This window comes from Fukomys damarensis, unplaced genomic scaffold (genome assembly GCF_012274545.1).
Source record: "Fukomys damarensis isolate Sample0158 unplaced genomic scaffold, DMR_v1.0_HiC HiC_scaffold_1, whole genome shotgun sequence".
NCBI lineage: Eukaryota > Metazoa > Chordata > Mammalia > Rodentia > Bathyergidae > Fukomys > Fukomys damarensis.
Window position 1 is genome coordinate 62,107,373 of NW_022900913.1, and position 27,052 is coordinate 62,134,424.

Sequence of the window (27,052 nt, forward strand, 5' to 3'; positions counted from 1 at the left end):
ACAGCGAGGTGATATGACCGTTTCCCCCAGTAACAGTTTTGGATGCGTCAAACTTATTACCATGTCTATGAGAAGATTTGGGATTGGCTTCAAAGCTAGTTACAGGATCCTAGAACTGTCAGGTGCAATCCCAGGGGCGTCCGGACAGGTCTCTCTGCCATGGCTTGTCCCTCCACACAGCCTTTGCCCCTCAAGTTCGCACAGTCTTTTGGGCTGGAAGCAATGTTTGCCTCGCTTAGAACCCATACTCCTTGAGGAGAGCCCGGCGTTACTCCATTGGGTGGCCACAGGGAAGGCCCTTTCAGAGCGGTTTTCATCTCTTGATTCTTGAGATAAGGGAGAAGGGCTGTAAAATTGATCATCCCCCCCCCACAAAAAAGTAAACATTTGATAAGTAGTTTGAAAGGTACCTAGATAGTCCTTAAATCCCTCTGTGAAATGGGGTGAAAATAGGCTATAGGCAGAAAGCACTCACAGTTAAACAGAATTTCTTGTGAAGACTAAAAAGGAAGAAATGATTTAAGCAAGAAAAGATCTTAGAGCTCCGCCTGGCTATCCAGTCATGGTCTATCCTATGTGAACTGGATGCCTAGGTTGATTTATTACAGCTTTAGTAAATAAAACTGAAAGAGACACATAGTTTGAAGTTAAAAGGGTGGAGGGGGTGAAGGGAGGGGTGGGGTGTAGGGGAAAAGCAAGAACCAAGATATATCATGTAAAAGTATAAGATCTCAATGATAAATGTAACTGTGTCGTCGTTTGCTTTTAATGTACCAATAAACTTCATGGAAAAAAACTTGTTCCTCATGAAGCCAGCATGAAGAGTGTATTCTCTGACTCCCCTAACTCCTCTCTGCAGTGAGCACCCATTTAAACTTCCCATTTCATCAAGTTACTCATCTGATTCCAGTTCAGGCAAACAAATCATGGTTGAGGGGGGTACTGTGCTGCTAATCTTGGTTTGGGTTGAAACATTTTACATACAGTGGTTTGTGATATGTATTGTGTCCTGTAATTCTCAGGTAAGACAAATTTTAAAACACAATTTAAAAGTTTTATTGCAGAGGCTATTTGGCAGGTTTGAATAATGTTTTAGGTTATAGAAATTCTGGTATTTGAATACACAACTTGCTGGTATACTTTACATACAGATTATGCTTCTTAGACCTAGCAGTTTTATTGAGACTGAAAATTGGGCTATCCAACCTAAATTATCTTTTTAATTTAGGAGGCATAGATGATCTAGTTAGGTCAAGTTCCTGGTAGAGCCTTTTATTGAGTTATCTAGCTAGTCTGCAACTAACAGCTCAACTGGATAATTTGCTTCTATCCTTTTCCCCTGAGCTCCATTGCTAGTCTTAAATTAGTATGTATTCAATTTACATACCATAATAGTTGGGCTCTTTGGTAGCAGTAATTTCACCTGTAACACTAGAGCATGTGCTTGGATCCTGGTACTTTTACTACAACATAATAACATTAGTAGAAAATGGTAGTATCTCATTTCCTTTTCAAAACACTCTCTGAAGTCATTACTAACTAATCCCAACTCAGCCTCTTGGGACACCAGCAAATGGATCAGATAAACTTCATGGATTGAAATACAGCGTTTGGCTTGAGTTAAATTATGGACCTTATCAAAGATCAAGAGTATCAAGAGTTTAGTTTTGAATGTAGCTCCCATTTTTTGATCACACATCTCTTTTTCTAAAGATGTCTTTTCCTGAATGGAACTTTTCAACACCTTGCTTTATCTTGCCTTTGACCTCATTGGTGGAAATGTAAAGTTTCCATTTCACTGGAAATTTAAAAATCCATTTTATCATTTGACATACAGTAGGCAGCTGTCTTCATGTTGTGGGGATAAGGACTGTTGGAGCAAATTTCCATTATGTCCAGTGTTAAATCCATTGCAGTGTAAGGTCCTCTTGTATATGTCAAATGTTATAGATCTAGCTTGAAGACAAATTGTCTTTTAAAAGAATATTCTTTTTTTAAAGAAAGTTCTTTAATAACTAGGGATTTCCTATTTCTTTTATTCATTTTTTTCTTATTACAAAAGCAATGCTATTCATTTTAAAATACTGAAAATAGAAGCTGAATCAGCAAAAAGAAAGAAAAAACTTATGCAACTCAAAAATGGCTACTTTTAATGTTAACCTGTTGCTATATTCTTTCATTTCAAATCTTTTTCTATGCAAATATGTCAAATGGGATCATGTTACAGAGTTTTATCTTTCTTTTCACTTATTCAATATGAATACCTTTCTATGTTGGTATTTATCTACATTTTAAAATAGATGCGATTCTGACCAGAATTACTCTACTTAGGTTTGTAATGTAGAACACAGAACACTGACGTTGTTTCCCATATTTGATATTGCAAATCATAATTTAATGAACAACTGAAGTGTCACAGAATGCCTGGACTTGACACCAACCATCCCTTTAACTTCTGTCAAGCCCTTTCTTCTTTCCTGATAACTATCTGTGTCTTCATGGCAAAGTACTATGCCAACCAAATCTCCAGGAACTTTATCTCTTCCACTTAAAATTTTACTTAATTTCTCTCCAAAAAGAAATTCTAGACTTACCACTGATGACACATATCTTTGTAATGAAATCATTTACGGTATTATCCATGATTTCCTTAGAATTCCCATAAGTACAATTGATAGGTCAAAGAGCATGTGTTTTGGGGGGCCTTTGGTTATGTTATTTAATTTTAAATCTTACCACATACTATATAAGAGAGTCCATTTCCCTGAACCCTCAGCAACATTGAACATTATTGTATTGGTATCTTTTCAAATTGATAGTGAAAATAATATCCTAGTAGGTTGCTTCATCATTAAGTAGGCTATGAATGTATATTAGTATAGCGGTTGGTCAGTTGTAATTCTTCTTTCTGTAAATCACCTTTTCATGTTCTTTCCTCATTTTTCTATAAGGATGCTTATCATTTTGTTGATTTTAATAGTACTCTATAAATTATTAGTACTCTCCTTTCAGTAATCAGATTATGTATCCAGAAGACAGTTCTAGATGCTGAAGTTCCTACTAGGTATGAAATTGTTCAAACAATATTTTCCACAAAGTAACAGAAAGTCTAAATAGCTTCTACTAAGTATTGTTCAAATATGGCCTTTGCCTTTTAAATGGCTCTGGTGTAACACAGGTCTTAGCTTTTGTAAGTCTTATAAAGCTGTTGGGAAAAATTCTGCTTGCTTGATCAAAAGCAACTTATATAAATACAAATGCAGAGTTTAGTGTTTGTAGACCAGCTGTATCCATCAGCATGCAGTTGAAGTAGAAACCACATCATTTTGTTTGTTTCTGCAATGGAATCTTTCTTTCTTTCTTTCTTTTCTTCACTTCTCTTTTCTTTTTGAGACAGGGTCTTTCTATATAGTTCAGGCTGACCTTAAACTCATATCGATTCACCTGCTTCCATCTTACAAGTGCTGGCATCACAGTCATGCAACACCATACCCAGGACAATGAGAATGTTTTTTCCTCCCCATTTACAAACACTTTATTTCCATTTTTTTCATTTTATCACAAGGTAATAAGGGAAAAGAAAAGATGAGAATTTTTAAGCAGAACAAATATTAGAAATTGTGAAGGCAAAAAGGGAGCAAACATGCAAGTCTCACAAAAGTAGCAATCAGTTTGCCAACACTATGTCTCACCACATTCATGCTTACTGCTGCTCTCCCTGTCATTTGTTGTTGACCAGAAATATGCACTTTGCTCTAGACTGGGACATACATAGGGGACCACATGGCTGAAATTCACTGCCAGAGAGCCTGGGAAAAACAACTTGAGTGCTCTCACCTTTTCCTCTTTTTCCTAGTGGGCAATTTTAGGGGCACTTGTTTAGCCAACTCCAATTTTAAGTTTGCAAATTGAGTATTCTCTTAAGGGCTATAACCAATGATGAATATCACTTCAAACATCTAGCCACTGACAAAATGTCAGGGAAGAGCTGGTGAGTTTGGCAAAGTAAAAAATTATACAAAATTAGTTTACTATATTATTTTGTACTTTATTTTCAAATACTCCACAACCATGTTTCCCTAAGGTTTTTCTTTCCAATTAAAGTTTTACCTAAATTATTGAATGCCTTTCTCCCCCCTCCAGTCTTTGACCTCCTCCCATCCTCCAGTCAGAGGCTTAATCCAGGTGCTCTGCTGCCCATCCTGCAAGACCCTGCCCTGAGCGAACTGTACATGATCTCCACCTTCAAGCTGCACTCTAAAAGCTCAGCCACCATCTTTGGCCTCTACTCAACTGACAACAGCAAATATTTTGAATTTACTGTAATGGGACGCCTAAACAAAGGTAAGCAAAATTATAGAAATGACTTTCATAAAAATCCCTTTCTCCTATTCTAGAATTTTGGAATTCCTTATGGTGTTTCTGTTGTACAAATTTATTCTCACCTGTTGTTCTGTTCATGTCCAATACTATGTTTTTGTGTTTTGGTGGGTTATTTTTGTACATTTGCCTTACTCAGAGGAGGTATAGCAATATCAGTAGAAAGAATGAAGAATTGCTTATGGCCACGTTGTCTTTTGACATTGTCATATGTCCTCATGTTATTCTCAGTCTGGTTCTGGAAGAAACAAGACCCAAGACCAGAGGTCACTGTCTCCTTCAGCTTTTGCTGCTATAATAAAATGCCACCTCATAGGTGGTGTACACAACGGACATTTATTTCTCACAGTTTTGGAGCCTGGGGAACCTGAGGGCAAAGTGCTGGCAGATGTGGCTCCTGATAAGGGCCTACTTGCTGGCTTCTGGATGGTCATCTTTTTATTGCCTCTTCACACAGTGGAGGGAGACTAATTTCTCTCATGTCTCTTCTTAAAGGAGCATGGATCCCATCATGAAGGTCTCAGCTTCAGCCCTAAGTCACCCAGGTTGGGCTGGAACTTGCCATCCTACCTCAGGCTCCCATAGTGTTGGGATTACAGGTGTGCGCAATCACTTCCCACTGGTCCCACCTCCAAATACCATTACATTGAGGAATAGGACTTCAGTATGTGAATTTGATGAGGGAGAATATAAACATTCTACCCATATCACTCATATGTTCCCTTGGATCCCAGTGGCTGAGTAGATCTAACTCCCAGTTCTGTGAGAAGCTTGCTGGCCTCAAGGGAGAAAGTGCTCCTCCACTGTTGGACAGAATAAACAGGTCTCATCTGCCTGCTTCATGTCACTTTGCACAGCTCTTTCATCCCTTTGTGGTCATCTCTTTTGTTGCTGTAGTGAGTTGCTCCAGTCAGTAAGAAATGACTCCCAGAGAAAAAGGTTACTGTTTTTCATTCCCTTCCTTTCCACCCATGCCATGGGGACAACACCTGTTCTCATTTGCTGAGGAGCCAAGCATGGCTGTAATCCCAGTACTTGTGAGACTGATGTAGGAAGATCACTGTGAGTTTGAGGCCAGCCTGAACTACACAGTAAAACCCTGTCTCAAAACCACCAAAAAACAAAACAAAATAAAACCCTCCCATTTACTGAGGAATGTGACAAATATGCTGCTGCCTCATGCATTTAATAAAAGGGGAGGGCCAGTTCTTCTGACTGGGTTTTGTATTTATTTCAGCTTGCTTTAAGAAAGTAGACACTTCCTATTAGTCTTTCATAGGTTTTATTTACAGTCTTTCTTAGTTTTTTGTTGTTGTTGCTGTTGTTGTTGTTGTTTGTTTGTTTTGGTACTGGGCATCAAACTTGGGACTATGCGCTTGCGAGGCAGGTGGCAGAACCACTGAGCTAAATCCCTGGCCCAGTCTTTCTGGTTTTACTTCTGATTGAACCCTTAGATCTGTAGGTTTAGAAGCTGAAAGAAATTCCCAATTCTTAGGTTTAGTAGCTGAAAGAAATTCCCAATTCTTAGGTTTAGTAGCTGAAAGAAATTCCCAATTCTTAGCTTTGCTAGGACTATAGGATCACAACAAAAAGGAATGAGGCTTTTATCCCTTCTTTCAGGTCAAGTTCCAGTACTGTCCTTCGCTCCTTTACCCATTTCCAAGTCTGCTTCCTTCGTCCCTGCTTCCTGGCTCTCAGGAGTCTGTAATGTGTCAGGCAAGAGTCTGGGGACATGGTCAGCCATTTCTGACCCCTTGGCCCCATCTTTTGGCCGGTTGGGGCAACAGCCCATCTCTCTGCTCCAAATGAAATAGCTTCCTCTGTCTCACTTCTCTCGAAGGTGCTGCTTGTCTCCCACCAATCCAGCTAGCAGTAGAGCTCTCCACCCACGGTCAGCAGCTTCTCACTATTTCAGATGCCATGGGAAGATGTTCTCTTGAGTTTACTGACTAGAAGGTATTCTGCAGAGTGACAACCCTGCACTTGGCTTTTCAGCCTCACTGCATCTCACCCTCTGTTTCTAAATTGGCCGGTCTGTGTGAACCCATTGTGGAGGTCTGTGGTGTCAGGACACATGATGGAACAATTTCTCCTGAACTGAGTTTGCCCGTTTACTCCAGGAAGGCAAGAGTAACACTAGATATTCAGGCAGGTGGATAAATGAGTGATAAACAAAATTCTTCAGTTTCCCCCGAAGAATCACTGATAATGTGATGTAATTATAAATGCCAGCTGATTGAAACAATAAGGAAAATCAAAGGATTGATGTGCACCTCCTTTGTGATTTGGAGCTCAAGTGTCCCCCCAGTAACCCATGGGCTGATGACATGGTTGCCAGCCTGTTCTGGCATCTCATTGGAGACAGTGAAATACTTAGGAGGTGGGATCTACTTGAATGTAGTTAGGTCACTGGGGCAGGCCCCTGAAGTGGATGTTGGGACCCTGGTCCTTCTTTATTTCTCCTTTTGCTTCCTGGCATCCATGAAGTGAGCAGCTTTGTTACATTGCATGCTGCCCATCATGATGCTCTTCCTTGCTTCAGACCCAAAAGCACTGGAGCCAATAAACCACAGACTGAAACCTCTGAAACCATGAGACAGAATAAACCTTTCCTCTTAAATTGTTGATCTTAATATTTTGTTGTAGCAATGGAGAACTATTACACACACACACACACACACACACACACACACACACACACACACACACACTTGGTCCTCTAATCTATCAGGAAGATAAATGGTTCACAGAAAATGGGCAGTGGGGATGTGGCTCAGGAATAAGTCCTGGAAAAATACAGAAATAAGTAAAGGAAGAGAGATTTGTATAGTTTCAAAGCCAGAAGAATTAAAGAATGTGCAAAAAAGAAGTTTCACTGGAACAGTGGGAAAAGAACAAATCTTTGCCATCACTAGCATGTATGAAAGTTCTAGGAAGGAGCAGTAGCCCCTTGTATTTGGAACAATAAAGAGAAGTTAGAGGTTCCTCCTGTCTATGGAAAGAGGTGATGTGTGGTTTTGACTCCCCGAGAGGCATTCATTGGTGGCCATGCTGACATAGTTTATGGAGTGGATTATTGTCTCTTTTGATGGTGAGCTCTATAGATCAGTCAACTGGCCAAGGCTGTGCTTCTTGTTGATTTGCATGGAAAACAGGAAAGCCATCAGAAGAAATCCAAATGTATCTCTACTAATTTAAAACACCTGAATTAAAAAAAATAAACTAAAGCACCTCTTTCTCTATACTGGACTTTCATGAGTCCATGATTTGGGAGAGGGAGCAGGAATCCTTGATCCTTTGGTGTCAAGGAGCAGGAGTAGGCTGTCTGGGCCCACATAAGCTCCAGGAATAAACTAAAGTGTAGCAAATGAAGATGCCAAGGAATGTGTTTGCCACTGACCTCTCTCCTACTCTTTCTCGCTAAGTTATCCCATCCATGGGTACCTCATTAATTCTCATAAAACATAATTTGGGTCAAGTTACTCCTGACCCAAAGACCTTGAGTGCCTTCCCATTCCAAATTGAATATGGTAGAAATGCCTCAGGTGGGCATTCAGGGCTTCCACTGCAGGACCTCCAGTCAGTCTTTGCAATTTGTCCCTCAGTCCGGCTCTCTATGCAGTCTACTTCAGCTGGAAGGACCAGCTATTATTCCACGGGTCCACTCATGTCATCTTCCCTTCTCCATTTCTTTTTCTCCGGCCCTCTACTTTCCTCAGCATATGCCATACACCCTCTCCAGAGACCGCTCAAACCCATCTCAAATACCTTCTCCTAGTTGTCCTTGTATGGCTTTTTATCTCTTAAAAAAAGGCACTAATCTTAGTTGACCTTGCACTTGAATTACTTCCAGTTTTTTCTCTCTAGTAGTTGTGAGCTCCACTGGGGCAAGGAATTAGGTCTGCTGTGGTTCTGTGGCTGTAGTGCAGCAGTACAGCAACGCCTTGAGCATAGAAGTGGCTCATGAGCAGATTGGATAGAATACACAGAGGCAGAGAAAAGTAGACTCATTTGTTAAAGAATACATACACCACTTGGAAATTATGAAATTACAGTATCTGGTACAGGGGAAGTGCTCAACATTTTTTAATGAGTGGATGTTGAACACATTCTGGATAAGGATGTGAAACTGCACAGGTAGTGTTTTTGACACTGTAAAGTGGGGGTGATAAAAGCTACCTCACAATTTGATGGTACAATCTGAATTATGAGTACATAAGGTCTAATAACCTTTAGTCTATGAGGTACACTAAGAATTTTGGGTACTTATATGGTTTAGGATGGATGGCGAGCTAGGTGGATAGATAAGCAGATGGACAGATGGATATAAACCATTTAAGTTACTGTCTTGCAAAAACAGACAAAGGCTTATCTTAATGATAGCACTGTCTTTCAGAAAAAGGAAATGGAAAAAACTGCTTCTATAGTGTTCATTGATTGTCACCAAAGAACAAGTTGGTGATGTGGAAAGAAAGAACCCCAAGAATTTGCTGTTGTGATAGAGGTTTGTCAAATTCCTGAGCCTCAGGATAGGAGCTGGCTAGTGGCTCAGAGTAGTACTTCTGGGGCTTAAAAAAGAAACAGCTCTAGAGAGATGGGAGAGTGTAGAAAGTAAATTCTGGACTCAGTAACGACTGGGGGAAAAGTGAGGGGCTTCAAACATTAATAACAGCATTTAGTGAGCCTTTATAGTGTGCCAGGACTATGCTAATGGCTCAACACTTATTTTCTCTTTCAAAATATTCCTGTGAACTCCCTTTGACTGAGCTCAGTTTGAAAGTGGTCATATGCAGAAGATGGGAAGAATTTAAAATTTTTCACAAAACTGTAACAATTAGCACAGAGAAACTAAAACCTAACTGAACCAAAGTTAGTGAGTCACACATAAAATGTTAAAAGGGATGCTTTTAGTTATGGAATGTTCAGAATAAGGAAGAAAAAGGTAGGAATAAATCTCCTGTCTAGGCTACGTGAGGCTGGATTAACAGATGATTGAGTTAAGTCATAGTTCTTTTGTGCCCATGAAAGGAAATGTTCTTCATCTGGTCAGGAATAGTTAAAAGAAAAAAAAAATCTAGATGAGTAGGAGAAAACTGTATTTCCAGTGAATTTAGCTGTTTAGATCTAAGTAAATTATATATTAGGGTGCTCAGAAAAGAAATTGATAGTGGAGCTCTTGTCAGTAACATTTAGGAATCATGGAGAACTGACCAGGGAAAGGCAAATGTTTTTCTTTTTATAAAAAGAAGAAAGATAGATACTGAAAGCTACAGACTTGTGAGCTTTAAGATAAACCACTAGAGGTTTGGATTATTATCCATGTATTTAAAGATTGCCCCTGGGAAAATAAGTCTGGGATTTTTGGAAGATAAGATGGGGTTACTACCTTAAGAATAAATTGCATTAAACTCTTTTTTTTCGGTGAAAGTTTCTAAGCTGGTGAACTTAAAAAGAAGCTGTAAATATAATATATCTCCACTTCAGAAAATAATTTCATGAACTCACACATACCTTTCTGAATAATATAAAAAAAGAATGAGCTACACAGTAGTACTGTGAGGAGTTGATATGTTATATCTAAGTATTTAGTGGATTTTTGACAAGGACTAGTTTTTAAAAATCTAGAGAAGATAGGAGCAGACAATCTTTCTATTGAGTTCAGTTGTCTAGATCCAACCAGAATATATCTTAGGGTGCACAGAAAATAAATGATAGTGGTACTGCTGTCAGGAACATTTAGGAATCACAGAGAACTGAATTTTCACTGAATTTTTCAACCTAGTGTCATAAATGAAGATTTTAACACATTTGTAACTGGCAAAAAGCTAGAAAGCTTAAGTTGTATGAAGCCCTCAGTATTTAGAAGTATTTAGAAGATGGTAAAGTGAACCATAGTCAATCAGATGAAATTTAAAAAGAATAAACATAAATCCATTGCTTAGAAGTGAAAAATAAATTGCAATAATACAAGATGTGAGAGATCTAACCTAAGGGTTCTAGCGAAAAGCACTAAGATTCAATCAGTGTTGAGCACAGAGTCAGATACATAGTGTCTGCTAAAAAATATTTACTGGATGAATGAACAGATGCTGTGATGCATGTTTTTTAAAAAACCACCTTAGATCTGGGGTTTTATTAATACATATTTGCAGCCCAGGGAACTAACAGTTCTGTGAAATCAAGAGACTACCTTGAGAAGAATCACCAAAATAAATAAATAAGACACATGTGTAAATACCAAATAGTTTCTCTGGTGTGAAAAACTAAATGTGCAAATAAGATCCAAATTGTATAACTGACAATGTGAAATGTGAAGAAAATGGCTGAGGGTGTGGGGGAAGTGGAAAGTGTAGGGGAAAGGAAATAAAGGAAAATAAAAAATATGAGAAAAGGAAAAAATGGAAACAAACTCATTTATAAATAGGGGAGGGGGAGGGGGTGAAGGTAGGACAGGGGTATGGGGAAAAAATGAGAACCAAGATCTGTCATGTAAAGGTACAAGATCCCAATGATAAATGTAACTGTACTGTATACTTAAAAATTACCAATAAACTCAATGAGAAAAAAAAAAAAAGAATCACCAAAATAGTACTCATCTGGACCTCATTGTTAAAATCATGTTCAAAGTGAAATGCTAAAAAAAGACCCCAAAAAACAAAGCAAAACAAACAAACAAACAAAAAACCCAATTGGGAAAATAAAGGAGTTGGACACAAGACAGGAGAGATATGAAAGTTACCTCAAAGTATTTGAAAAGTCATTTGAAATAAAGATCAGACTAAGTCTGTCTACAGCTCAGAGGAGTAAAATGAGAAATCATTTGTGAAAGTCAGAGGAAACTAGTATTGACTCTGTATTAGAAAGATATTGAAGTACTATTCCAAAACTGAAATGAGTTTCTCTTTAAAGTAATGAGCTCCTTGTAACTGGAAATGTGCTGGGAAAGGCTGAATTTTTATTGAAGACATTTGTGATTAAGCTGAATGACTTATAATGTTAATATTCTGAGTTTCCAGTAAGGCTAGAAAAGTTCCGTGGGCACTTAATACATTGCTTTGCAGCTCCTTCTATAACATGACCTTTGGATTCTGTGTACTTCCCAGCTTTTTCACCTACCAGATAGTTGCACACATGTATGATGTGTCTCGCAATTTTTTTAGAACATATGCCCTCTGCTGATGTTTAATATAATTGCTGGATTTTCTTTCACTGGGTAGTTTCTCTCTGTCTCTGTCTCTCTTTGTCTCTGTCTCTGTCTTTCTCTGTTGTGTAAACTCTACATTTCCTCAACCCATTATAACAACAGTTTGAATCAGGTGGCATATATTGCAGCTAGGAGTCACTCAGCGTACTTTAAAAAGCAATGTGATGGTTTACCTTTTGTATGTATTTCTGAAGTACTAGGGTTACCAACATCTAGTGCATAAGAATAACTAAACAAAAGAAAACAAGGATATTCATCCTAAAACACATTAGGCAGTTTTTAAACTTACACATATTTTCAAAGAAGAAAGCTTGACGGTGATGGCTTTCATTAGATATCTAAAGATGCCTAAGAGCAAAGCCATTTCCCAAACAAAGTAGAAAGCCCCAGACTACTTTTGTGACTTTCCACCTGCAGGCCAGGTCACTTTTCACTTCTTTTCTCAAGCATTTCCAGTTTTCAAAAGCTGGCACCCTGCTTTGCAACTTTGACATTCAATGTTTCATATTGTTTTTGGCTATCAGGCTCACTCTTTGAAAAGCACCTTTTGAAAAATTTTTCCTGAGATAGCAATATGGTAAATCGTTATTATTTGGTTTGCTTTTTCATTCCCTTGCAGTTACTGAGCTCATATTTAATCAAGCTGTAAGACTTGAATAGGCTAAAGTGACTCCATGCTAATAGGCCAGACTGTGCTTCTTCATATGCTAATTGCTACCTTGGTTAACAGCCCGCCCAGGGGCAAATGGTTTGACAAAAGGTGACCCTAGAACATTTCCTGCATAAGATGAGCAATGTGTTTGCAGTCTTGTTCTGTGAATTCCCTGACTCTTTGTTTAGAAAAACCTTATAAAAAGTACCTCAGCCCCTGAGTAGTTGCCTCTCTGAGCCATCTGGCTCCGGGAGTGCCATCTGGCCAGACTAATAAAGGTCTCTTTACCATCTAGCCTGGTGTGTTCCTTCCTGGGTTTCTCGGTTCTCTGTCGTGTTCCCGGAGCCTCGCTGGGTGTTAGGGCCCAGCATCGTGGAGGCCTTTCGGCTGTTCACACTCCGTGGAGTGGAAGTGAGACTTTAGGTCTTACAAAGCTCTACTATGTGGTTCCAGGCATGGAAATGTAGTTTTTGGAATGTGTCATAAAAATCAATGCCCCAAATTGTCAAGTGCACAAAGAGATTAAGTATAAAGGGAAAAGATTTATATTAATAATTAATAGAAAGCACCTCCACATTTAATAAGATATAATTCTGGGTAACAAAAACTAGAATGAATAAATGAATATTCTACTTTATTCAACCCTGAATTATTGCTGTACTGTATAGAAATACTTGAATTGTTGCTCTCAGCTGCCATGGTGTATGGTAAATTTAGTAATAAACACCCTGGGCAGTGTGGAGGGTAATAAAGTGGCAGGAAGATTGGGGCCAGTCCTGGGACAAGTAAAGAGATTAGACATTTTTTTTAAAATTCACTAGTTATCGAATTTCACTTGCTTGTTTGTGTGCTTGAGAAGGCAAAACTTGATTGGAACAGTCCTAGAAGAAGCTCAATCTATTAGACCCCCAAATCTGTGCAAAACAAGATCTACTGTGAGTCAGGAACCTATATATAGAGCAGTTCAGAGGTGGAGCACAGTGGAAGCAGAGACCATACTGCCACAGAAGTGCCTTTTGCCAATGGCCTTCTGCTTTGGTCCAGCGTAGCCCTGTTCTAAGTATGAGCCCTGCAAGATTTACACACCAGAATCACTGGCAGAACTGTTCAGGTGCTGGTAAGAGAAAAAGCATACTGAATGCACTGCGGCTGAGAAGCAGAACTGTCCTAGGGATAGTTTCTCTGCATATGGTAACTGAACAGAGGTATCACCAGGAGGTGTGATGGTTCCAGGGTTAGGGGGCTGAATCCTCACACCTTGCTGAGGTGTGGAATGATGGGATCATTTCCTCTGTGAATGACGGTATTGTTCTCTCTGCCCAAGTGTGTGTTAGGCTAAGAGAGGGCCAGGTGAACTTGGAAATAGGGGCTTAGGAGAGTCAGGAAACATGTCCTTTCTCTTTTCCCCATGATCCTGCCTGGGAGAAAGCTCCCCCTAGCAGACTGCTGCTCCCTAGCCAGTGTTCAGGTCTTTCCATACTCAGTATGACTGATGCAAACACAGTGAACTCTGAGCAGGTGTCTGCCTGTCCTCTGGGGTAGTCTTACTGCTCTAAGAATACCTGAGGATAAAGTGGACAGGCACAGAAGTGAGGAACTTGTAATGAAAAAGAAAAGTGAAAAATGGAAGCCATAAAAAATGAGAATTATTGGATCCAGTATGAAGAATGGTTAATGTCAAGGCACTTGACAATTTTTCTTCTGATGGACATTATGGAGGTGGTAGTTCATATGCACATAATAGAATCCCTTCTTTTGAGGAAGAAAAAAATTGATTACCCTGGCTGCAGCGATGCATAGAAACCTAATTATATCCACATTAGTAAATTGAAGGTAAGGGATTTTTTTGTTGTTTCTTTCGGGTTTCATTGAAAGGGTGAGGGGCAGGAAGAGATTCTTTTCAGTTTTGTATAAAAACAGAGTTTACTCATGGTTTCTCTTCTATTGTGACTGCAAGTGTTCTAAGTATGTGCAGCTGGACTTCTGTTGTTTATGCTCTAGGTAATGGAGGGTGGTGGTGAGTTTTATGGTGACTTGGACATGTCTTACTTACAACACAAAGCACAGCAACTTTCCTTCATTATACCAAGGCAAGCAGCCATTTTATGACTCCCTGAATACACTGCAGTGTGCCAGTTTACAGATGATTTTTCTCTCTTTTTTGAGTGATGGGGCAGTTCCAACCCATAGAGAATTCCTTATTTGTAAATTGGAGGTTTCTATTAAGCTTTGCAAAGCTTAAATTCAGAAGTTTGTGCCTCCTATCTGAAACAATGGGAAATAACATGCCCACCCAAAAGTCCATAAGTTCCCTAGAACTACATTCATGTTCACATATTTTCTATATATGTTGATACACATATATCTGTACATATGTACACACACACTTTTTTCTGAAGGACACTATGCTGACTTATAATTTTTATTTACCAAAATATTCCTTGTTTTGGGGGGGTTCTATTTTTGGATTTTGGGGGGTGTAAGACCTAAAGTCTCACTTCCACTCCATGGAGCGTGAACAGCCGAAAGGCCTCCACGATGCTGGGCCCTAACACCCAGCGAGGCTCCGGGAACACGACAGAGAACCGAGAAACCCAGGAAGGAACACACCAGGCTAGATGGTAAATGGACCTTTATTAGTCTGGCCAGATGGCACTCCCGGAGCCAGGTGGCTCAGAGAGGCAACTGCTCAGGGGCTGAGGTACTTTTTATAAGGTTTTTCTAAACAAAGAGTCAGGGAATTCACAGAACAAGACTGCAAACACATTGCTCATCTTATGCAGGAAATGTTCTAGGGTCACCTTTTGTCAAACCATTTGCCCCTGGGTGGGCTCTTAACCAAGGTAGCAATTAGCATATGAAGAAGCACAGTCTGGCCTATTAGCATGGAGTCACTTTAGCCTATTCAAGTCTTACAGGGGGCTCTATTATTTTTTTCTTAATATTGACACACACAGAGCTGTGTTCAATGGCATGTATAGACTGGAAACAAAATTTAGTAATCTGCATATGTTGTTTACTAACAGATGACATTTACAAAAGGTATTTGAAGAACATCTGAAATTTTTTTGGTAGATAAACTAGTAAGACCTAATGTTTAAGAAGGAAATTCAGTTAAAGGGCAGTTTACTTTTTGTACTTTAGACTATCTTGATTGTCAAGATGTATGAACTGTAATTTAAAAATTTATACTGCCACATGATTGTAAATTTTAGTTGTCTTAAGTTAGGAATTGGTAAAAAGCTGTTTATGCTGGATTTGGGTCAAAGTGACTTTATTATTTGCAAAAAAGTAAAAAACAATAATGGGAAGAATGGGCTGCATAATGAATATTGTGGGACTCAGATTTTGGTTGGAAATTCCCCTCAGATTCCCTTCAGATTACCCTCAATTTCCTTTTGTTTTCAGTTTATCAAAAAGAAAGAATTAAATGAAATATAGCAGAATGTTGACCCATATGAAAATAAAGTGTTCCCAAATACTGTAAGAAAAAGTAACTTCATATTCATAATATTTACTGTGTACCTGCTGTATACGAATTGCTCCACTTGATACTATTTATAAAGCTCTATTCTGCAATTTGGTTATGAAAATAAATCTGGCCCATGTGCCCCACAAGGTCCTGTTAAAAGCAGGCAGGGGTGAATGCACAGAAATCTTGGCTTGCGGAGAAGACTCAAGAGTACTTGCTTTAAGGACCTATGTACATCCTCACAAACTATTCTCATAAAGAACAGAAGTAGTGGCTGTAACTAGAATGAGGAGATATTGGACATGTGTGTGTATAATCTAGTTCCAGTTTGGTGGGGGAAGTGGTATTTTTATTGGTTTATAAAAATTGCAAGTATTTGTAAAACTATTCTAAATAGTAAAGTAGTTGCAGAGAAATAATTGAATTAGTCCTTTTTTCTGAGGTAGGTGGTGGAACCACTGAACTGAATCCCCAGCTAGTGCTTCTTTCTGGACTCAACTCTCTTTCTTTTGATTACTACTTGTATATCTAATTTGCAGTCATGCAGCTAAGATTACAAATTCTCAACATTTAGTCTTAAATGAGAAGGTAAAAATCTGTTATATCGCAGGTTAGAAATAGAAATTTCTTGTCATGTCTACTTTCCTTAATCAATTATTTTCTTTTTGTACTATATTGATTTAGTCTTGCTGATATGTCAGGAAATTTAGTACAATTTTACTACAATCATAGAAAATCCATGTTGCTATTCTGTATTGCTAATCTTTACCAATTCTTTGCTCTCAGGAGGTATTGGTGGTAACCAAACAGATGTTATAGAAGACCACTTTTCTGACTCTTCCAGGTGTCTATGCCACAGAGCCTGATGCCAACTAACTCCAGACCAAGGTTAAATCAAGATATGATTAGAAAGTTAGGGAAAAGGATGTAGAAAGTATAAGTGTAATGTATTTTCTTTGGTGATAGTGCAACACACACAGTATTCTTGGCTAGCTAGTCTATGCAGGAGCACCAAGTTGGCATTCACACTGTACAGAAAAGGTACTTGAGGAAAGACGGTCTGAGTTACTTGCTACAAATCATGCAAATCGACAGCAATATAGTCTGGATATATGTGTAATATGCTTTTTTTGTATTTAAGTGATCAGTGTTTCTTTAGAATAATTAGACAAGAAAGATGAGCAGGGAAAAATGCACATCCAAGAATCTAGCAATGACCATATTCATGTTCACATATTTTCTATATATGTTGATATATATATTGAAGGAAATGACACTGACTTATAATTTTTTATTTACCAAAAATTCCCTTTTAATTTAGCAAAATATTAAGATATTTTGTATTTTAATATGCAACTATTCCATAGTGTTCTTTTCATTTTGGTATTACACCATGATTTAAGTAGCCAACCCTCTTTTTAGATATATATATTGTACCAAAAATTTATTATAATAATTATTTCTGAAATTAACATGCATCCATACATCTTTTTTTGGTACTGGGGATCAAACTTGGGACCTTGCACTTCTGAGGCAGGTAGTGGAGCCACTGAACTAAATCCCGGGCCCTCATCCATACATTTTGATTCCCTGGCTCCTCATTACACTATTCCTCCTTCTTCTTTAATTTACTTAGTTTCAGTTCTTGTTGGTGGCCTTCCTGTGCCATAGGATCTGTATTGGTTTAAGGTTTACTAAACTTAGTGAACTGCTCTCAGGATCATCTGTAGTACCCCCATTTCATAGGATTGCTGCAAGGAGAAATCAAGTATTGAAAGCAACTAAAGACAGCACTTGGTTCCATGGTAGTATTCAGTGAACATTTGGTGAGTTAATGAATTCATGCCCCCAGGAGCTAAATTGGATCTGAGGTTACTTTCTGATGGAGTTCTTCTTGTTCATAACTGTATAAATGTACTTACCATTATCTAAAGTGTTATTTTCAAATTTGTTAATATTACATGTCCCTCCACTAGCACAAAATTTCCTTAGGAGAGTGGGCTCTCAGCACTGTGTTTTGCCATGTATTGTGGTTTATAGCTAGATGTTGCTCTAAAGCCTCATAGATGGGATTTTGAAGGTGACTGGATTATAGGGGCTCATAACTGACATGCTGTTCGGAGGTGAGGCCTGGTTAGAAGAGGCGGGTCACTGTAGGTGTTACCTAGAAGGTTTTATCTCCTTCCCTTGCTCTGTTTCTTGTCTGCTAGGCCATGAACAGCTCTACTCTGCCATGTCTCTCTGCCATGCCATCCTGCCTTGGAGCCAGCCAACAATGGACTGAAATGTGAGCCAAAATAAACCTCTCTCCCTTTAAGTCACATATCTAGGATGGTGCCTGGCACACAGATGTTGAATCAGTATTTGTGGTGATAGATTGCTTGCACTCTTTCCAGTGACCAGGGTGCTCAGTAAAGAACTGCCCCTTCCTCTTATCACACCGTTCATTTATCTGTACTTGTTTCTAGCCATTCTCCGTTATCTGAAAAATGATGGGAAGATACACTTGGTAGTTTTCAACAATCTACAGCTGGCCGATGGGAGGCGACACCGGATCCTCTTGAGGTTGACCAATTTGCAGCGGGGGGCTGGCTCTGTAGAGCTCTATGTGGACTGCAGCCAAGTGGATTCTGTTCACAATCTCCCCAGAGCCTTTTCTGGCCTCTCCCAGAATCCTGAGTCCATTGAGCTGAGGACTTTCCAGAGGAAGGCCCAGGTAGGAACCACCATTCTCCAAAGTGGAAGGATGAACTTCCTTGGCCTGAGGAGTACAGAGACATGTGCTATGGAAAATGTCAGCTTATTTCTGTTCTGTGTCAGGGGGCCTAATGCTGGCTGCATATTTGAATTAACCAGGGAATTTGCAAAACACCTGCCAGAGGGCCACCCTCAAGGCAAGTTAATCAGAATCGGTGGGATGAATGCCTAGGCACCAACATTTAAGAAATACTGTTTATAACATGAAGTCAAAATTGAGAGCTCTATTTTCAATGATAAGTAGACACTTTGGAGTTGACTGTTCCACTTTTAGCATTAGAAATTTACAGCTAAAATAAAAACAATTATCTTCATGTTGTATGATTAGCTATTATTGCTCTTTCTATAATGCTATGTGTTAGTTTTTAATGAAAATAAAAAAATGGTTGGGAACTGCCAAGTCCAAGGAACAACATTTTTTTTTTTTAACACCTACCGGTAGGTGTACTAACAAGAAGGAACTTATTCCAACTTAGTTCCATGTAGTCTTAAAAAGTTCCATCACCCCTGTCTTTTGTTTTAGGCTGTTGACAGGGTTACTATTATCATTGAACCTGCTATAGAACTTGCCACATACATTTTGTTTTATTTTTGTTTTTTGGTACCGGGAATCAAACTTGGAACCTTGTGCTTGCAAGGCAGGCAGCAGGCCACATACATTTATTTTATAATTTTTTTGTATTAGGAAATTCTTTGTTTCTTATAAATAACTGGCATCTTTTGTCCTTCCCAATAATTTATATCTTGTCATAGTTCTTATATTTTATCTGGTATAGAAGTCAATGTCAAAATCAATTAACTATACTCATCTGCTATGACCCATAATATTGTCTGCTATCTCCCAATCCTCATTTTCCACTTCTATTTTATCATTTAGTTATATATGTTTTGGTTACAAGCTGCTCTGTACTCTTGTACAAAGAGACAGGGAGTAAACATTAATTTCCATTGCAAGTACAAACTATGAATCTGATCCTAGAATTTTGTGCTTAAATAGTATGAAACATTTTAAAGTAGAAACTCCCATGAAAGCTAGAATCTAAGAGGGGTTTTTGGTTAGTTTTGTTTTGCAGAGCCATATATATATATAGTCCTTTATATGGAATTATTTATATGTAGGGAACATTAATACATAGGAAAATATATTAACCTTTATTTCTGAATTCTCAAACTAACCCAAGTAATCAGACTGAAAGTCAGAAATTGTAACATCAACCATTTCAGAAATTGGTGTTCACAGTCAAAAATATCATTTTATAAGTCTGGCCTCAACTATGACAAAGTCATGAGAAGCTACACTCAGGGAATCCTCTCCAAAGCTCTGCCTGCTTTGACTGTCAGCAGAGACAAGGGGCTTGTCTTTGTAGTCAACTACACATATAATCATCTAATGAGTCAACAAGTAGGCACATTCTAGGCATTTAGGATAGCATGGAGCTTAGAGTCTGATGTCTGTCCCATACAGCACCTGTCACAACATAGCATCTCTTGCATAAATCTTAACCTAGCTAAATTAAAAAGAATTCACTGAAAATTCTTAGCATGCTCATTTCTAAAACAGGGATGGTGGCTTTAATTAGTAATTAACACATACATTTTTTGTCATACATAAATATGATTAAATAAGTATGAGCAAAACTTAGAAGATGGAGAGACAAGGAAATCAACTTTGTGGGTGACTGTGATTGATATCAACTGGTAATGTAAAAATACAGTGCCAACTACTTAAATATCATAGAATACACTGTTTATTCATAGTTATAGCCCAAGGAAATCAGGGGCTTTGCAAAAACTTGAAGCCAAGACTTCCTAAAAATGATACTGTTTAGGTCTGAGGAGTTAGCTCAGAGGTGCCACTGCCTGCCTTGCAAGTACAAGGTTCTGAGTTTGATCCCTGTCACCCCCTCACCCCCAAAAAAGATACTGTTTAAAATTGAGATCTATATTTTATTATAGTTTCAACTTTATCAATGAGTTCCAGGCAGTTCTTATGGGGCTCATCCACAAATAACTCATCACAAAGGAAAATAGCCTTCCTCTCCTCAGCCACTTTGATGAACTTTCAGGCCAAGTTGGATGCCAGCATTTTCCTAAGTGGCTAGCTACTTTCATATTTCCTTAAGTCAGAAGGATAGGGCTGATGGGGTTTCAGAAAAATGAGAACCTACAAAATTATGCAAGATGTTGATATATAAGTACAGTATGCAGATAGGCCTATTCCACTGTGAAAACTGTGAGTCTGCAAGCATATTGGCTTTTGAATGGTGGCAGCAATCTGTGATATAAATGTGATTTCTTCCAGGACTTCTTGGAAGAGCTGAAGCTGGTAGTACGGGGATCACTGATCCAAGTGGCCAGCCTGCAAGACTGCTTCCTGCAACAGAGCGAGCCATTGGCTGCCACAAGCACAGGTGTCCTGTGGGCCCCAGGGAGGCTTGTATATCCTCAAAAAAAAACTCCAAGGTCCTCAAGGGGGCTGGGTCTCATCCCCAATAGGGGGGCTGTCAACAAAGCAGCCTGACATAGTGGATCTATGAAATAAGGCTTTTTTTTTTTCAAAGTCCAGGGCAAGGAATTTTTTCATTTCACTTTTATTTTTGTAATTTACATGAATTTGGACTAGCTTCACAGGGACTTAATTAGCATTATTTTGCTTGGTGAATTAGACAAATTGCTATAAGTTAAATGCAAACCCTAGGTTTTTTTTATCACCTTGTCATTATGACTTTGTGGGAAATCATTTGGTTTTGAGTCACTTAGAAATGACTGTCATGCGCCTTATACCTTTTGCTATTCCTACAGGGGATTTTAATCGACAGTTCTTGGGTCAAATGGCACAACTAAATCAGCTATTGGGAGAGGTCAAGGATCTTCTGAGACAACAGGTAACAAATGGGATGTATCATGAGAAAAGTCCAAGTCTTAGCAGAACAGCTCTGTGTACACAGTCGGAGCTGTGGGCCAGCACAGGCAGGGAGAAAAGTAGCCCTGAGCTACTGCTCAGGTGGCCCCACACAGCCTGCCATGCTGGGACTCAGCCAGTTCATCTCTGGAAATGGGGGGACATACTTGCATGAACAACCCCCCATCCCCGCCATGATTCTAGGCAGAGTGGGTGTTAACAAGAGCTTCTTGAGTACTTTGTGGTGTGATCAAGAAACACAGTGAATGATTAAATTTTTAAAATTTCATTACAGTATAAAAGACATTGCCATTAATTCCCCCTCAAAATACTCCCCTTCACTTTGAACAGATACATCCCATCATTTTTGCCATTTTCTGTCAATATCTTTAATTGCCCTGTCTCGGCTGCCTCCATGTCCTGAATCCATGCAAAACAGTAAAAAAAAAAAAAAAAAATGGTGATTTTAACATCAGGAAGAGCCACAAGTGGCATGATGTGCCACATCTGGTGAATACGGTGGTTGAGGGTGCACTAAAATATTTTTAGAAGCCCACCTTTCTGTTGGATGGAGCTCAGCAACAGCATTCATTGTATATGCCAAGAATAATAGAATAAGTGTGTTAGAATCTAAGGGGAGTATTTTGAGGGGGATTAGTGGCAATGTGTCTTTTACTATAATAATTTTTTTAATTTAAACCTTCACTTTATGTCTTGATCACACCTTATACTGTGAGAGTGTTTCTTAGATAAGTGCATCTGAATTCTTTCATTCCTGGATTATATCAAGTATTCTATTTGAATTTTATTTCTCTTTCCCATTTCTAAAGGTCAAGGAAACTTCATTTTTGAGAAACACCATCACCGAATGCCAGGCTTGTGGTAAGTGCTCATTCTGAGTTGGATGGTGCAGACTGGCAGAGGGGCTGAGCTGAGCCCATGTGATTGTGGTTTTGGCAGTTCTCCACAGGATTGGAGGGAAGGGAGAAAAAGCTTATTATGAAACCAGATTTTGTTTTGTATCCTAGATATTTTCATAATAGTGATGAAGCTTATGGATTATTGTTTTTCTCTAGGACCTCTCAGCTTTCAGTCTCCAACTCCAAACACACTGGTGCCCCCAGCACCCCCAGCACCGCCAACACGCCTGCCACGTCGCTGTGACTCCAACCCATGTTTCAGAGGTGTCCGATGTACGGACACCAGAGATGGATTCCAGTGTGGGCCCTGCCCTGAGGGCTACACAGGGAATGGGATCACCTGCTCTGATGTTGATGAGGTACAAGTTCTGTTATGGAGGCAGGGGCCTCCAAAGCAATTTCCATACCTAACAGCTTCTGGAAAAAGGAGCCACCCTGATGATTCATGAGTGACTCAAGTTGTCTTCCAGGCTCCATAAAAAAACTACTTACTCTGCATCCATGGAGACTCAGACACAGTGAGCAGTCGAGGACGAAAGCATGACACACAGTTGTGACCAAGTTTGTCACGTCTGTTTCCAGTTTTATAGCCCATATTGCTACAGTGCTATGATTTCTATTCTTCACTCTAACAGCTTCATCGATTAGTTTTCCTAAGCATTCTGTTTTAAGACTTGGCTTTCCTTAATGCTTTTGCAAATGTGGGGTAGCAGGATCTGTGTAAAAGTATATTTCAGGAGTTAAAATCAATAGTCACACCAACAAGATCTGTGGTGAGGCTTGTCACCTGAGTAACCCAAAGTGCCCAGGGATGAAGCCAGTGAGAGCACAATCAACCAACATAGGCTGTGTGACCAGCAGGCAGGTCCTTAAAAACAGTCTGTTTTAAGATCATGGTTAAGCCAGTCACAAATCTGATTGCAAAGCAGTGTCCATAGAGGGTAGCTAGGCTGCCACCAAAACATGCTGTTCCCTTCCCCTCAGCTAGAGCAAGGCTGGCAGGAGATGTGCAGCAAGAAGGGCATGCAGGGGGCTGAGACACTGGCATCACAGGGCCCTGAAGATGCCATTGATTACCTCCTACTGGTCTTAGTGACCCCTTGATTGGAGAACCATCTGCACACGTTTCACACAACTGCACCTGGTTTTTATCTGGAACTGGAATTTTCCTCCTTACTAAAAGGGTGGTCATGTTTTGTACATTAGTTGAAGTGATTTTAAAAGAAAAAGGATCAGAGCCAATCTCCTGGACTCCTGCCTTGGAATAGCCATGGGCTTGAGAAGTCAGGCATAGACCTAAAGGAACCCATCTTCCTGAAGAAGCTCTGGGCTTGCCTTCATCTTCTCCAGGTCTTTCCATTTGAGGATATAGTGCACTAATGCTTTGGGAGTCATCAACAACCAGCTGAAAAATGGCAAGGGACAAGTCCTTCCACAGAACTTTACAAATTCCAAGTTTTATCAGGAGCTTCTTCTATTGGAGGCTGGGAGTAGTCTGGCTGACAGGCAGGACATTTTGAACTTAGATGTGCCATTATCCTGTAGTGCTGCAAAGCTGCAGTAGTGTATAAGGCAGCCCCAGATCAGGTAGTTGAAGGCCTCGGTGGTTTACCATTAAGTTGTAAGCCTTAATTTCTTATCATTTTTCCACACAAAATATAGTTAAATGAATAAACAAGCATGCACTCATATGTGGGGGAGACTTTGAGTATGTTTTCTCCATGTGGCTAAAGACTCTGAATTTTATTTTCCTCCAGTGCAAATACCACCCCTGCTACCCAGGTGTGCGCTGTGTGAATTTAACTCCTGGCTTCAGATGTGATGCCTGCCCAGTGGGCTTCACGGGGCCCATGGTGCAGGGTGTTGGAATAAATTTTGCCAAGTCCAACAAACAGGTGGGCCAAAGTTAATGTTTTTATTTATTTTTCATCTAATCAAAACAATTTCTCTACTCTTCAGCATAACCCTTTTTCTCCTAGAGCAGCCTTTGCCACATGGGGTGTCCTGGTGCACAGTGAACAAACTGGGAGGTGTTTTGACTCTTTTCTGATGATATATGCTCATAAAGTCTAGAAGAGAAGAAGCTGTCAAAGTTGGGATAATAAAATTTCACTAGATAAACAGTGACTGGGGTAATTCTGGAAATGTGGCACAATGTCAGACTTACTTTGTTAATAGTCTGTGGACATTCTGTCCTGCAGAGTAACTTAAGACTCAGAGAGAAAAAATAAAAGTTTTGAAAATTTAAGTCCCTTTTATAGAGTCATTTTTGGCAATCAACAGTGTTTCAGAGATGAGAGGATTTCAAGAGTAGAAATAATCCCCTGAGGGAACCTACCCTTTTTCTTACATAAATTATAAATGGTCATAAACCATTGTAATACTTTGTGACAGTCTCCATTTATTTCCAAATGTTCTTCTACATTCTGGTCATTATTTAACTGGCTGACTGTGAAATTCCTTTTGATGTTTTAGCCCTTAAAAATGGTTGGCCTATAAATATATTTTACTACCTTAGGGAAATGATTAGCTCTGAAGAAGGGCAGGGGTTTCTTACTTCCTTTCTGCCTATCAAGAGATCCTAGAGGGTATCTGTTTTACCTAGACTAGAAGAAACAGGCAAGCTCAGTACAGAGCAAGCAATACAGACAAGGAGCCACTAGAAAAATGACCCCCATTTTTTTCCTTCTCCTGTAAAGACAAAAGTCTCTAAGATTAAGCAAAAGAAAATAGACAGAATGAAATATAGAGTGCTTGACATGAGCTACTAAGGCCATTTCTCAGCAGATTCCCAGAAATATGGTAGCTGAAACTGAAGTAGAAGGGAGCCACCTGGTGAAATTTTCATAATAAATTTTAATGCATTGTCAAGGGCAAAAGAAAGAAAATTCCACATTGTAGCTTCTAGAAACAAAGAAGAAAAGTCATATCTGTGAGTAGAAGCTGATGCTACAGCCACTCATGGGTGGGAGTCCTACGAGTGGCAAACAGAAATGGTTACTGAAAACATAGCTTGGAGTTTAGAAAGACCCAGAACCCCACATAAAGCAAAGCCCTTAGAGAACTGTCCTCCCCAGTACATGGAGATGGGAAAACTTTGTTAGTCTGAAGGAAAAACAAGGAAACTTGATTTCAACTTTGAGGCATGGTGGACAAAAATGAAAATTGTTCATCATAAAGCAAATCTCCAAACTTGTACATATTTACCACATATTTTTATAGGCTCCAAGTATGTGTTACACATCTGATGCAGAAACTAAGATTTCTCATAAAAACCAGCCATTGGAGCTGTCAAATCCAGGCCCTTGACTGAAGTTAAAGATATAACATGGTGTGGAGACGTTGCAAAATTTAAGAGACACTGAAATGTCTCCAGGCAAAATCAGGGCCCTACTAAGGATATGCTCATGAAATAGTAGTTTATGTGAAGGAACCACTATTAGAAGATACTAAAATAAATTTTAAAATTTATTTTTAAAAAGACAAAGAGCTAAAGAGATAAAAGAAAGAACAGATATCATTAAAAACAGAGCATTGTGAAAAAAGATGTTTGAAAAATAGCCAAATAAATTTTATCAATGAAAAATATAACCACCAAACTTAAAAACTCAATAGATGGGTGAAAAAGGAGACATAGCTAACTGGTAATTCATAGGCTGAGAGATGATTCTAAGAAGTAACTTCAAGAATGCAACACATTAAAATAAATGTATGAATAATATAGTTAAGGAGGTAAAGATAAAAAAGAGATTAACGAGAAAGCCCAATATTTCTCTACTAAGAGTTGTAAAGAAAGAATACAAATAATAAAAACTGGGAAAAAGCTGAATATTTTCTAGAATTGAAGAAAGACAGGACTCACATGTAGATGGAAGTACATTGAGTCCCAGGCGGAATTAAAAATAAAAAAACTTTCCTGCCTGAAAAGTGGAACAAATGAATTATAAAAGTTGTCTTTCTGAACAACTCTAAATATCATGAAGGTCATTATCATCTGCAATAAAATTTAATACAGACTGATACAAAGGCCCAGAAACAACAAATTTAACCTCCAGATGCTATTCTACCTGAAATTTTATGTCTTCACTTCACACAAATATGTCATAACAGAAGAAACTCTGGTTGCTATTTAGGCAGCAGACCTCTAACTTCCTTAAACTGTTCCTCCAGATGTGCACTGATGTTGATGAGTGTCTAAATGGAGCCTGTGTCCCCAACTCTATCTGTATCAACACTCTGGTAAGTACATCAGTTCCTGAAACATGTGTGTGCACAAGCACAGATAGAATGTATTAAATAATACATGATTGTCAGGATTAAGGCAAAAGTTTGTGCTGAATATGTGTTTACTATAAGAGTTATTTTACAAGTAATTATTTATATAAGTTCAACTTTATAACTACCAAGTTGGCTCTTTATTTTCTGTCAAAATTGCAGTATTAGTTATTTATTGGATATAATATTGCTATCCTTATATTTAAAAATGTGAAGAGACTGTTTATACTAGTAGTTCGGTCTTTTACTGATGACTATACAATCCCCAAATAGTATTATTTATTATCATAAAACTGGGTGTGGTGGCACATGCCTGTAATCTCTGTGCTCGAGAGGCTGCTGCAGGAAGATCCCCATGAATTTGAGGCTGGCCTGGGATACACAGTGAATTCAAGTCCAGCCTGAACTGTATAACGAGACAGACCCTGTCTCAACAAACCAAAGCCAAAACAAAACAACGCTTTCAAGAGTCATTTGTATTAAAATGCTG

At 38.9% G+C, this 27,052-nt stretch overlaps 1 protein-coding gene across 1 annotated transcript in view; it reads left to right on the forward strand.

Moving 5' to 3' along the window:
* Thbs4 (thrombospondin 4) overlaps positions 1-27,052 on the forward strand; it is a 47,834-nt gene that overhangs the window by 2,541 nt on the left and 18,241 nt on the right. The window contains exons 3-10 of the mRNA XM_010604178.2: positions 4,105-4,344; positions 18,177-18,424; positions 20,768-20,876; positions 21,268-21,350; positions 22,198-22,249; positions 22,444-22,646; positions 24,045-24,182; positions 26,458-26,526. Coding sequence (XP_010602480.1) covers positions 4,105-4,344; positions 18,177-18,424; positions 20,768-20,876; positions 21,268-21,350; positions 22,198-22,249; positions 22,444-22,646; positions 24,045-24,182; positions 26,458-26,526 — 1,142 coding nt within the window. The remainder of the gene's footprint in view (positions 1-4,104; positions 4,345-18,176; positions 18,425-20,767; positions 20,877-21,267; positions 21,351-22,197; positions 22,250-22,443; positions 22,647-24,044; positions 24,183-26,457; positions 26,527-27,052) is intronic.